General features: G+C 44.9%; 1 protein-coding gene across 1 annotated transcript in view; it reads right to left on the bottom strand.

The window, feature by feature from the left end:
* Positions 1-12,429, bottom strand: part of CUNH10orf90 (chromosome unknown C10orf90 homolog) — a 65,179-nt gene that overhangs the window by 27,323 nt on the left and 25,427 nt on the right. Inside the window, exons 2-3 of the mRNA XM_085299123.1 lie at positions 3,666-3,760; positions 285-1,380 (exon numbers count right to left, since the gene is read on the bottom strand). Coding sequence (XP_085155249.1) covers positions 285-1,380; positions 3,666-3,760 — 1,191 coding nt within the window. The remainder of the gene's footprint in view (positions 1-284; positions 1,381-3,665; positions 3,761-12,429) is intronic.

The raw sequence follows: 12,429 nt of genomic DNA on the forward strand, positions 1-12,429 counted from the left end.
TTTTTGAGAGCAAATATTCAACTTGGTGTTGTAAACGCTCAAAAATAGAGGTTTCCTGCTGAAAACCCAAGCAGAATTTTCCTCCATCATCTGATGGTGAATGGCATGCATCACTAGCATGGCAAACGTATTCATAGTACTCCTGGAACTTAAAATGTCTAGTTTATGCTGTGACTCATCGTGCATTTGCAGAAGCATGGATTATTATTATCTGCTCACATAAAATCATCGTGGTGAGTCTGTTCCAGTACGAACCTCTGATCTGCCTCACATAAATCACTTACCTGCCTCATAACTTGGGCTAGGGAGCTGGATAGAAAATGCAGTGCGATTGCTGCCAGGCTGTTTATTATCTTCTTTCTTTATTACTAGTACATTGTTAGGTCCTTCAGGTACGTCCACAAATGCTGGAAGTTGAGAGGGAAAGACACTTTTCAAAGGGCATTTAGTACCCAAACAGCCCTCATCTGTTGTCCGTTTTTTAAATACATTATTTTCTATTAAATTTGCACTCCAGCTTGCTTTGAGTGGAGTCTTGTTTCCTCCTAGGAGCTTTGACTTAAGTGTCTCCTCTAATGGCTCTCCATTAGCTATGCCATCTACTCCATCTGCTGTTAATCTAGACGAACTGCAATTTATATGGAAGGACAATGTCGATCTATGAACTTTTTGGCGTTTAATCTGAGGTTGGTCAATGCACACATGGAGTGACTTGTCTAAGTAATAGACAGTATTTGGACACTGCTGGGGAAGTTGAAGATGAACACATGAGGTGAATGAAGGTGGTACTTTTTCTCTCCAGCCGCTGCTTCGAAGGACCACTCTGGTCTCCTCATTCACAGAGTCGAAAAGCCGGTCTCGAGGCTCATCACGTAACCGCAAGCATGATTCAGAAACCTTTAAGCCGGCGACATTGCAGTTTGCATGAGACCCTCGATTTGGAAGAGGTTTGCCCTGGGGAGCAGGTCCAGCTTCGCTCGCCATGGTAGGCGCCGCGGCAGCGTTGGCGCACGCATCGCCATCCCCACGGGGCTGAGCCCCCGGCACTGGGGTGCTCCGGGGCCCACTGACTCGCCGGGCAGTAACGGTTATGGAGGCGAACCCTCTCTGCTGGTTTGGACACCGGTCTTCTCCTGCGACGCCAGAGTCCGCTTGAGCCACAGCACCATCCAAAGATGCTTGAATTCCTAACCGACTGGGAAGCAACGTGAACGCGCTATGAACGTCAGCTGGACCAGGATCAGCCACAGACTGCTTTGCTGGGTAAGCACCTACATACGCTGACAACGCAGGTCCATTTTCTTTTGACTTATTCTCATCAGTCATCCGTGAAATGACCATGGGTGAAATCAATTTTGCATTTTGTGATGCCTGAGATACCTGCAAATGGAAAGATCCAAATTATCAAAATATTCTATTATAATATATGCAACTGTTTCTCATCTACCATCTATCATACAAGACAGTTTTGTTCACGGTTTCTTGTTAGCTCTTTACTCATGCTAGCTCTTTTGTCATTTGAAAACATACATTCTTAATAATCAGCTCTGAATTGTCTGGGCGAGTACTGTGAAAACTTGGTCACGCCAATGCTAAAATGTTAAAAGGCGTTAACATTAAAACTTGCATTTTATACTATAATTTTCAGTATTTAACTCACGACTGCAGTGGGGATTTGTGGCTGTTGCATTTGTTTTAAAACAGATGTGTCAAAGGCAGCTGGCACTTTCAGATTCCAAACTGCTCTTTCAAGACAGTCTCCCGGAATTTTAAATGCATTTAAATGTATTACGGATCATTAGCCTGAGAGTACAAATGTGCCATCATGTGCTGCAGCGGGCACCAAGGTCACTGCTTCTGCACAAGACCATCAGTTATAAGCATGGAAGAAACTTCTCTATGGTCCCTCCCACAAAAGCGATACAATTTCCCACAAGGACTCCGGGTACTGTTTTAATTCACTAGTTCCCTCTTGCTTAGCGTCACTTGGCCAGACGACTGCTTACGTAAGTCACATGCAGCAAAGCATCCGACCTAATCTCTTCGCCGCTGAAAACGGGCTGATTGGGCTGCCCCAGCCCACGTTCTCAGGTCTCCCAGTGCTTGCTGAGTTGTCACGTAACTGCTGAGGATTAGCACCGCAGTGAAAGTTTCTTTGAGTGCCTCCTTCACTTTGATACGATATACGTGTGCTTTATCTGGACTCATGGTTTATATCAGGACAAAAGTTCTACAGAGCTGTAAAAATTAGTATTCCGGGGTTTGTTATCCAAGCCAGACAACCAAACAAAACTGGGTGACAAGTGACAGGAGCGTTTTTTTCCTTCCTTTAAACAGTCAGGGGGTGTCAGAGGGGTCTAGGAGATACTGGATAGCCTATATTGCTCATATTTTGGGGAAATCATCTGAGTGATATCTCAGCATCTATCATCTAATAATCAATTTAACAAATATTGACAAGTTTGGATAGTGATAAAATACATCTGCTTTAATAACAGCTTACTGGTGTTATTAAGAATAACAGCTAACTGGTGAAGCTAAAGAAATTCATTCACTGGATATTTTTTTCATGTTAATTACTGCTATTTTTGTTAGTTACTAGTTTGCCGCTTTTCCTAAAAGCTGGTTGTGTGCGTTTGCTCTTGGTTTTGGCCTGTGCCTTCTCTTTCTGCTTGCAGTCTTCCCAGTCTCATGTCTCTGCAACTTTCTGATGTTCAGAGAGGAAACCCCGAACAGGTAGAGGGAGATCAAGAGTTTATTAACAGGGTGCAATGCCAGATAAATTTTATCAGTTCTTTAAACTAGCTGCCTATGGTTTTGACAATTCAATAATTTCACAGCCCCAGGGAAAGCATTTTCTTCCTTCTCTGTTTCTTCCATGGTTTGTAACAATGTTTACCTCATATTTTCTGCACTGTTATTTACTTCCACCCACAGGTTTAAGACCTTTGCACAGCTTCCAAAATTCCCTCTTTCCCTTAGATTTTTACAAGGCACTGCAGAAGAATATCCCTTGAAATACTTTATTTTGGATGCATCTCATGTCCTCCAGTAGTTTATATGACACTTATTTCTTAAGTGCTACACAGATGGAAAACTCCTGCAAGAGTCCAAAGGTATGCAAAAAAATGCTTCTGATTAGCTCCAAATTCATGCACTAATATTCTGAGTAGTAATTGCTTTTCCTTTTTATGCTGCAGTATTCAGATTATTCCCTCCTCCCAACCTTTGACAAAGAAACGGATCTTTAAGGTTTGGCCAGCTGATCCTATGCTTTGGGGGTGTTTTCAAGCTTCAGTCTGTTGTGAGAAAATATGTACTTACACAAGCAAATTTTGGTGAACTGAAAACCTCAGGCTTTATTATCTTGAGAACATCTGAGAGAGTATGCTGATATCTGGGAAAACACTCTGTTTAGTCTCCTGGGATATTTTTAAAAACACTTTTTCCCCCCAAGAAAACATGCCTTTCTTTTTCCCACCAACAGAACACTGCCTAAAGAATTACAACATTTTAGCCATCGTTTTATTTGGTGTTTCTGCTGCCTAAGCTGTATGTAGCTAACCAAAACCAAGCACAAATACACTGCTCAGCAAGCGACTGTTGTTTTTTAAAGCTGAATGCGTTCTGCTGACTGCTCTCTACGCATTATTTATTTATTTTACCTTTGTAGAGCTTGAGTTTCTCTCTGCAGCAGTCTCCCTCTGCAGGGCTGTGAATGTCCTTTGACTGCTAGTGTCCCACTGCTTTTGTTTCACTGCTGGTGGAAAAATGGTAGAAATTATATTATTTTCAGTGTCCTGGAGGAGATGAGTTATAAAATGTGGGGTTTAAATAAAGGGCAAGCAGGGGGCAGGGGGAAGCTACTGTAAATGATCTGCTTGGCACGGGATCTCTTTAGCTGAAGGATCACGTTTCTCCCCTTCCTCGTAGGGGCACTTGAAATGTTGCTGGGATCTTGTTGCTGAGCTCTGGTTTTGGACCATCTCAAAATGCATCCTGGTCTGACCCAACGCTTGAATATCTCTGCTATTGATTTCCATGGCTTTAGGTCTGTGTGTGAAGGAGTCGGGGGCAGATGGGGAATGTGAGCTTCAACAAATTTGCTTTTCTGTAGTCTGCAGAGCCTGAAAGTACTCATGAACACATAGATGGGTCAGATGCTATGAGACTGATTTCATTTAGACCACGTTTCCTTCAAAGCCAAAGGAATAAATGAATTTTTAAATCATATTCAAAATACTGTGATATCATTTCTGTTTCAATAATAACTATTACATCATTACATTGGTCTCTGACTAGATTTTGTTTTCTCTGTTAGTTTTGTTGCTGCTTCTTACAAAGAATTAACTTCTATATAACATGGAGTCTGGGATATTGCAACAATGCATCAATACATTCACTGCCAGTAGTTCTGCCAGAAATTACGTTACTTCCTATTTTGTAATAAACATCTGAAATTAATTTAGAAAAAATCTCTATGTGGACCGCAATCTCCTGACATTATTGGCTGTTGCTTTACGATAACAAGTCACATCACTTTGTTTTATTTAGGCAGTTTGCCACAGAAGTAGATAATTTTTTGCTAACTAGAATTTCAGCTTACATGTAACATTATATTAATAAAGGAATATAAACCAGCTCCACTTTAGAAAGTGCTTATTAGAGTGTATTTGCCATAGCAGGCTTTACGTATCTCTGTGCTTCAGGTAAGCAGTAGAAGGGAAAGAGAGGGAAAGATATCACTGTCTCTCTCCCAGCAAGAGGTCTCCTTCAGCGTCCCACCACGGGACAGCAATCACAAATTGCTAATAGGATGTTTGATGAACCTCCTATCTTAATATTCAAAGTTAAATGACTCTGAATTTCCTCAAAGTGGCCCTACTCCAACCCATTTCTAACCAGTTTTCTTCCTTTTGGAAATAATGCCAGTAGGCTCAGACTCCCTCGGGACTCAGGCTCCTCCCTGTTTTTTTTTTTTTTTTTTTTTTTTTTTTTTTAACTGCAGTGGACTTCACTGCCGCTACTTTGAGAGATGCCAACACCACGCTGTATATTCATAGCTGGCATAAGAAAAGAGGTTTGCTCTTGTCATTGAGCAACAGAAAGTCCCAAGTGACATAGAAAATAGCTGGACACATTAGCCACAGCAGAAAGAAAGGGGGGAAAAAGTAATCTAGAAAGTAGGGGGAGTGGAGGGCCCACAACAAAAGTTTTGGCAAGGAAGGACATGGCTGAAATCAGTGAAAATCTTGTGAACCCGAGCTAGCATCTGATTATGGTAACTGCTGGCACAAAACATGCCCAAGAAGCTCTTGCCCTTGGGGCCTGCTACTTACCTTATTCTGATCAACAGTGAAAAGAAAGTGCTGATCTTTTGGGGAAGAACAAAATCTACCTGTGCCCACAAACAGTTGATTGGGTTAACTAATGGGTGGTTTTTATGGAAAGAGTATTTTCATTGTGTCAGTTCTCTGGTGAATTACATGTGAATATCTTCATGATGAAGAGCAGCTCCATACCCCGGCTGACCTCTTAAAATAACTAAATTGGGGATAACTTACAGAAGAGCATAAAGAATTTGTTGGGAGTTAAGAAAAAGCTCAGAAAATCCAGAGGTTTGACACACGAAGTGCCTGTCATTAAAGCACCATCATTAAGCTATCAATGTTTTCCTCCAACACTTTACAGTAGGAAAGCCAAACTTATCTCAGATAGATTCGTGCAGTAACAACTGGCAAACACTAACTTGTGAATGTCAACCAGTGTGTGCAAGGAGACCCAGAAGGCTGGCTGGAGATAAATCGAAACCGGAAAGGCATGTTTTGCCAGATGGTCTTTCATGAGTCCCATTCAAACGTATTTTAAACACAAGAGAAAGACTGAATACTACAGGGTCAAACAAGAACACGTTGCCAAAGTCTATACAGTAAATTATATATAGTGTGTAAGTTATTTGTTATCAAAGTAACCGCCTGCAACTAGCAATAATCCATACAGAGATTTCCCATTTCACACAGAGCTCTTCGGAGCAGAGCAGTTCATTCTTGCTTATTTAACTTTAAAAAGTAGCTGTTTCTACAGCAGTAGAGATAGGAAGAAGTGAGGTGGCAAGAAGAACAGGAAATATTTATGTCCTTTGCTAAATCATTCAAAATGGAATTCTACATTGCAGTTCATACCATATCCAGTGAAATGACATGCTCATATTACTACAGGAATTCTATCATTGGAAAATACTTAAGCTTGGCAAGTCGTTTAACTTGGTTTGCTGAAATAGATTAAATGACAGTGAAAGCAAAACCTCCAGTAATTTTCCTGATATTAAATATATTTTGGAAGCTTCACATTTATTAATTCATGTCAGCAGAACAAACAAAAATAGCTTACAGGAAGAGCTTGAATCTCCATGTTTGAAATGAAGACACTTCAGGGAGCACAATGGTTTAGAGAGGTGTGTGTCACACACAGAGCTTTCCTGCGTATTCTCCTTGCTGACAAAACAGGTTGTGCTGTAACTCTTGTCCCACAATAAAATACAAAGCGCAAGATTTCCCTGGTGGGCAAGCATGAAGGAAATGGCATTTCAAGTATCATAGAATCATTAAGGTTGGAAGGGACCTCTGGAGATCATCTAGTCCAACCTCCCTGCTCAGCAGGGTCACCTAGAGCTTGTTAGACAGGGTTGCATCCAGGTGGGCCTTGAAGATCTCCAGAGAAGGAGACTCCACAACCTCTCTGGGCAACCTGCTCCAGGGCTCCATCACTCTCACAGGGAAGAAATTCCCCCTCACGGTCAGGTGGAACTTCCTGTGCTTCAATTTCTGCCCATTACCTCTTGTCCTGTCACACGGGACAACTGGAAAGAGTTTGTCCCCGTCCCCTTGACACCCTCCCTTCAGGTCCTTGTACACATTCATCAGATCCCCCCTCAGCCTTCTCTTCCCCAGGCTGAAGGGGCCCAGCTCTTGCAGCCGTTCCTCCTAGGGCAGGTGCTCCAGCCCTCTGATCATCCTCGTAGCCCTGCGCTGGACTCTCTCCAGTAGCTCCATGTCTCTCTTGGACTGGGGAGCCCAGAACTGGACGCAGTACTCCAGATGAGGCCTCCCCAGGGCTGAGTGGAGGGGCAGGATCACCTCCCTCGACCTGCTGGCAACAGTCTTCCTAATGCACCCCAGGAGACCATTGGCCTTCTTGGCCACAAGGGCACATTGCTGGCTCGTGGTCAACTTGTCATGCACCAGCACTCCCAGGTCCTTCTCTGCAGAGCTGCTCTCCACAAGGTCAGCCCCCAGCTTGTACTGGTGCCTATAGGTTATTTCTCCCTCGGTGCAGGACTCTGCCCTTGCCCTTGTTGAACCTCATGAGGTTCCTCTCTGCCCAGCTCTCCAGCCTGTCCAGGTCTCTCTGAATGGCAGCACAGCCCTCAGGTGTGTCAGCCACTCCTCCCAGCTTGGTATCATCAGCAAACTTGCTGAGGAGGCACTCTGTCCCCTCATCCAGGTCATTGATGAAAAAGTTGAGCAGGATGGGACCCAGTACTGAGCCCTGGGGGACGCCACTAGCCACAGGCCTCCAACTGGACTCCACATCACTGATGACAACTCTCTGAGCTCTGCCTTTCAGCCAGTTCTCAATCCACCTCACTGTCCACTCGTCTAACCCACACTTCTTGAGCTTCTCTAGGAGGATGTTATAGGAGACAGTGTCAAAAGCCTTGCTGAAGTCAAGGTGCACAACGTCCCCTGCTCTCTCCTCATCTACCCAGCCAGTCATTCCATCAGAGAAGGCTATCAGATTGGTTAAGCAGGATTTCCCCTTGGTGAATCCATGCTGGCTACTCCTGATCACCTTCTTTTCCTCCATATGTCTGGAGATGACATCCAGAATGAGCTGTTCCATCACCTTACCAGGGATGGAGGTGAGGCTGACCGGCTCATAGTTGCCTGGGTCCTCCTTCTTGCCCTTCTTGAAGACTGGAGTGACATTGGCTTTCTACCAGTCCTCAGGCACCTCTCCATGACTTTTCAAAGATGACGGCAAGCACCCTGGCAACAACATCCGCCAGCTCCCTCAGTACCTGTGGGTGCATCCCATCCAGGCCCACGGGTTTGTGGATGTCTAGCCTGCCCAAAAGGTATCTAACCCTTTCCTCCTCAACCAAAGGAAAGTCTTCCCTTCTCCAGACTTTCTCCCTCACATCCAGGCTCCAGGATTCCTGGTGGCTGCCCTTAGCAGTGAAGACTGAAGCAAAGGCGGCATTCAGTACTTCTGCCTTCTATGTATCCCTTGTCACCAGGGCCCCTGCCCCATCCAGTAGCAGGCCCACATTTCCCTAGTCCTCCTCTTGCTGCTGATGTATTTGAAGAAGCCCTTCCTGTTGTCCTTGACATCTCTTGCAAGACTCAATTCCAGCTGGGCCTTAGCCTTCCTCGCCGCATCTCTGCATACTCTGACTGCATTCCTATAATTCTCCCAAGTAGCCTGTCCCCTCTTCCACATTCTGTGTACTTTCTTCTTCTGYCTGAATTTGGCCARGAGCTCCTTGCTCACCCAGGCAGGTCTCCTGCCCCCTTTGCTGCACTTCTTACTCATAGGGATGCACCGCTCTTGAGCTTGGAGGAAGTGATGTTTGAATACAAGCCAGCTCTCCTGGACCCCGCTTCCTTCTAGGGCCTTAACCCATGAGATTCCACCAATTAGGTCTCTGAAGAGCCCAAAGTCCGCTCTCCTGGAGTCCAGGGTTGCAATCCTGCTTGTTGCCTTACTTCTTTCTTGCAGGATCCTCCTCTCCACCATCTCATGGTCACTGCAGCCAAGGCTGCCCCCAACCTTCACATCTCTAACCAGTCCCTCTCTGTTGGTAAGGACAAGATCCAGCAGGACACCCTTCCTCATAGGCTCCTCCACCGTTTGTGACAAGAAGTTATCATCAATGCTCTGCAGGAGCCTCCTGGACTGTTTGTGCCTTGCTGTGTAGTCCCTCCAGCAGATGTCAGGGTGGCTGAAGTCCCCCAGGAGAACCAGGGCCTGTGATCGTGAGGCTACTTCTAGCTGTCTATAGAAGGCCTCATCAACTTTCTCTTCCTGGTCAGGTGGCCTGTAGCAGACACCCACAACAGTGTCCTCTGTGCTAGCCTGCCCTTTGATCTTTACCCATAAGCTTTCAACTGCCTCCTCCTCCTCCATCCCTAGGCAGAGCTCGATGCATTCCAGTTGCTCTCTCTCATAAAGAGCAACTCCACCACCTCGCCTTCCTGGCCTGTCTCTCCTAAAAAGCCCATATCCATCCATGGCAGCATTCCAGTCACATGAGCTATCCCACCATGTCTCCATGATTGCAATGAGATCATGGCCCTGCGATCGCACACAGATCTCCAGCTCCTCCTGTTTGTTCCCCATGCTGCGCGCATTGGTGTACAGGCATTTCAAAGAGGGGGTCATGCCTGCAGGTTTCCCAGGAAGGGTATGGGGGGGTTGCCCATAGCCATTTCCCAAATGCACATCCCCAGCTGCATGCACCCGTTGGAGGCCCACCAACCCAACCTGTGTTTTGATGTCTACCCTGTCTGTATGACACCCCCCCACACACCTAGTTTAAAGCCCTCTTTGCCAGGTTGGTCAACCTGCTTGCAAAGGCAAATAGGCAAAAGTACTTTCCATCTCTGCAGGGAATATAAGAAACTTATTTCTACCGGAGCTGAAACTCTGAGGACTTGCTTAACCTCCACAGACCTTCTCTTCCCACTGTGGCCCACCTTGGCAGCCGCTGCATTTCCCACTGAGAGCTCAGGCTCACGCCAGCAGGCAGGTGGGAGATGCAATGACAAGGAAGAGGGGAGAAGCATGGGAACTTTCTCCTATTGCACCTCCACCCTTATTATTTTTTTTCCCCTGAATACTGTTTGCTGAACCAAATGATATGCTCCTTGGCAAGGCAGCTGGACATCCGGCTGCAGACCAGGGTTTTCCTAATTACAGAGTGCAGCTGGAACTGATTCTCCTGGTCTCAAGTGTCTCAATGTTTGCCTTGGGCCAGCTGGCAGCGTGCTCAGATAATGATTCAGAAAAGATGTACTTGGAAATCAGCTTGCTAAAACACAGATAGATGGCAAAGGTGCGAATGCTGGTGCAAAATAGTGCACCACATGTCTCCAGCATGCACAGCTTGTAGCCAGCCATGGTTTCTTAGAAATTCGAGTGAAAAGCATAAAAACTATCTTCTCGTAACACTATTTCACCGGCATGTTGGGTCTTTACTGGAAGCACAGCACGCAGATTGGTGAGCTGGAGGAAGACAAGCAGGGGTTTTTGATGGCAGCCAGATTCATACTAGCGCAGAGCTGGAACAGTGGTAGGGCACCGGCTCTCTGCCTCATCCCCATTTTTGGTCTGGAAAGCTACATTTCACTCACTCACTGCTCATACGCTGAGCAATTTCAAATGCATGGCATCATATCTGATCTCTTGCTTTGTGCTCAGATTCCCACTGACTCTGTCCCTAAACTACTGACTAGATGGTGCAGCTCACTGAACACTTTCTTTGTGAAACACCTGGAAAACTCCTGAAGGGACATAAGTAACAGCAGAAATCATCACTCACTCACTGAGCTCTCTGGTCTTGTTCAACTGCAGGATTCCACACCAAATCATCTATGGGGAGCAGACTATGATTTACCATCCCAAAGACCTCTGGGGACAGTCTGGTTCCCTTCCAGGTATGGGGTCGCAGGGCGTCCCGGTGCCCGTGCTGGGAGAGCGGGTGCTGCCGTTACCCGGACATGCTCACCAGACTTCCCCCTCAGAACTTGGAAGCTAAATGACACTAATGGGTTGCTTGGAGGGTTGTACACAAGAGCTACGACCCAACCAACAAACATTTGAAGTCATTAAAAAGCTTCTGCTTTGAATCTTTTTCTCTTTTTATGCATTATTCCTACTGTAAGTCACCTGGAGATAAACCACATTGTTCAAAAAGATTGAAGAAATTCATTTATACATTATGCTGTTTAAAACACTGGATTTATTTAAATTTTCTTTTGACTTACTTGATTCTAACCCTTCAGGAAAAAAAGTGTTGTCATTAAAGATGCACTGCTCTCCTTCTCAGTAGAGGCTGGGAAAGCTTGTAACTCTGTTTTTCAAATCTGAAATGAGTCATCCAGAAAGCCATTGGACATTACAGATATGTATAAGATGAAATCCAAGTCAGAATAATCACCAGAACCAAATTCACTTCTGCTAGTCTTCTTCATAAGTCATAAAGAAACAGTTAACAACAGCAAACAAAAATTGTAGAGAGTATTTTTTTGCCCACTTTAAATTAAAATTAAATAACCAAGCTGAAGTGCACATGTCAAGTACTGAAATAAAGGGGGTTGCTGGAACCGGAGAGAGCCAAAGGCTGGAAGTCCCACCTTGTAGCTAAGTCCCTGCTGGTATTACATTGATTGATATGGGTCCTGCTGCTGAATTTTGTGCTTGCTTGGTGGCCCAGGGAAAGCACTGGCACGATCCCTCAGCGATGTTGTGCTGAGCCTTGGGACTCCTAGCGTGTTTGAAGTGAGCTAGGGAGCTCCAAGCTAGGGACCATCAAGAGAGGATGACAGAGGCAGAGTACTGCAGTCCCCTTACAGTGCTTTTGCCACTCCTCTTAATATGGGAACCAGGCCCCCTACTTAAGAGTGGGGGTCAATGTGCAGTATGGATTTAAAGGGGGAGAAAACAGCTGCCAGCTCTTTTCTGGGAATCTTTCTTGTATTTGAAGCAACAATAACAAAGAAAAACCCCAAAATAAAAAAACAAAACCCCACAGTAAGCACAAGTGCCTTGGCACAAAGGAAAGCGCTTGAACACAGTTGCACAAAGATAACAGTATTTTAAGGCTGCTTCACTGGGAAGATTTTCAAATCAGAGTAAGCAAAACAGCCTGAAATCACTTCTGTCTGCACAGGATTCATTACGTAAACAAAACAGAAAAATATTTTCTTAAGGTGTCAGGATGGATTTTCTTCCATTACAAGGAGCATCATGAGATTTGTTAACTGAATTATCTTTCTCTGCTTGCACACCTTGAAGCTGTAGCTGGCTGCCTGCAGAGATGATTACAGGAGCTGCCACAGAATGGACAAATGAGTGCTGGTCTGCTATCAAAAAGCCAAGAGTCGTAAATCTTTCATTATATGTGCCATTAGGAGCAAGGTGCTCATCAGGGGGCTAGCAAAAGCACACGAATTACATCTTCAAATCTATGCATAAAAAAAAAAATAGTGTCTTTTCATTGTGGATTGCTATTATTTTTTATCTTCACTTAATAAAATCAAAAGCGTTCTCTCTGGGGAATCGCCCCCAGCATATCCATCACGCATGCACATAAAGTTAACTGGGAAGATTCTTCACTTTCTCATTTTTCCCCTTTCTCCTCCCCCC

Source organism: Rhea americana, unplaced genomic scaffold (assembly GCF_003343005.1).
Source record: "Rhea americana isolate MKP2758 unplaced genomic scaffold, rheAme1 scaffold_145, whole genome shotgun sequence".
Taxonomy (NCBI): domain Eukaryota; kingdom Metazoa; phylum Chordata; class Aves; order Rheiformes; family Rheidae; genus Rhea; species Rhea americana.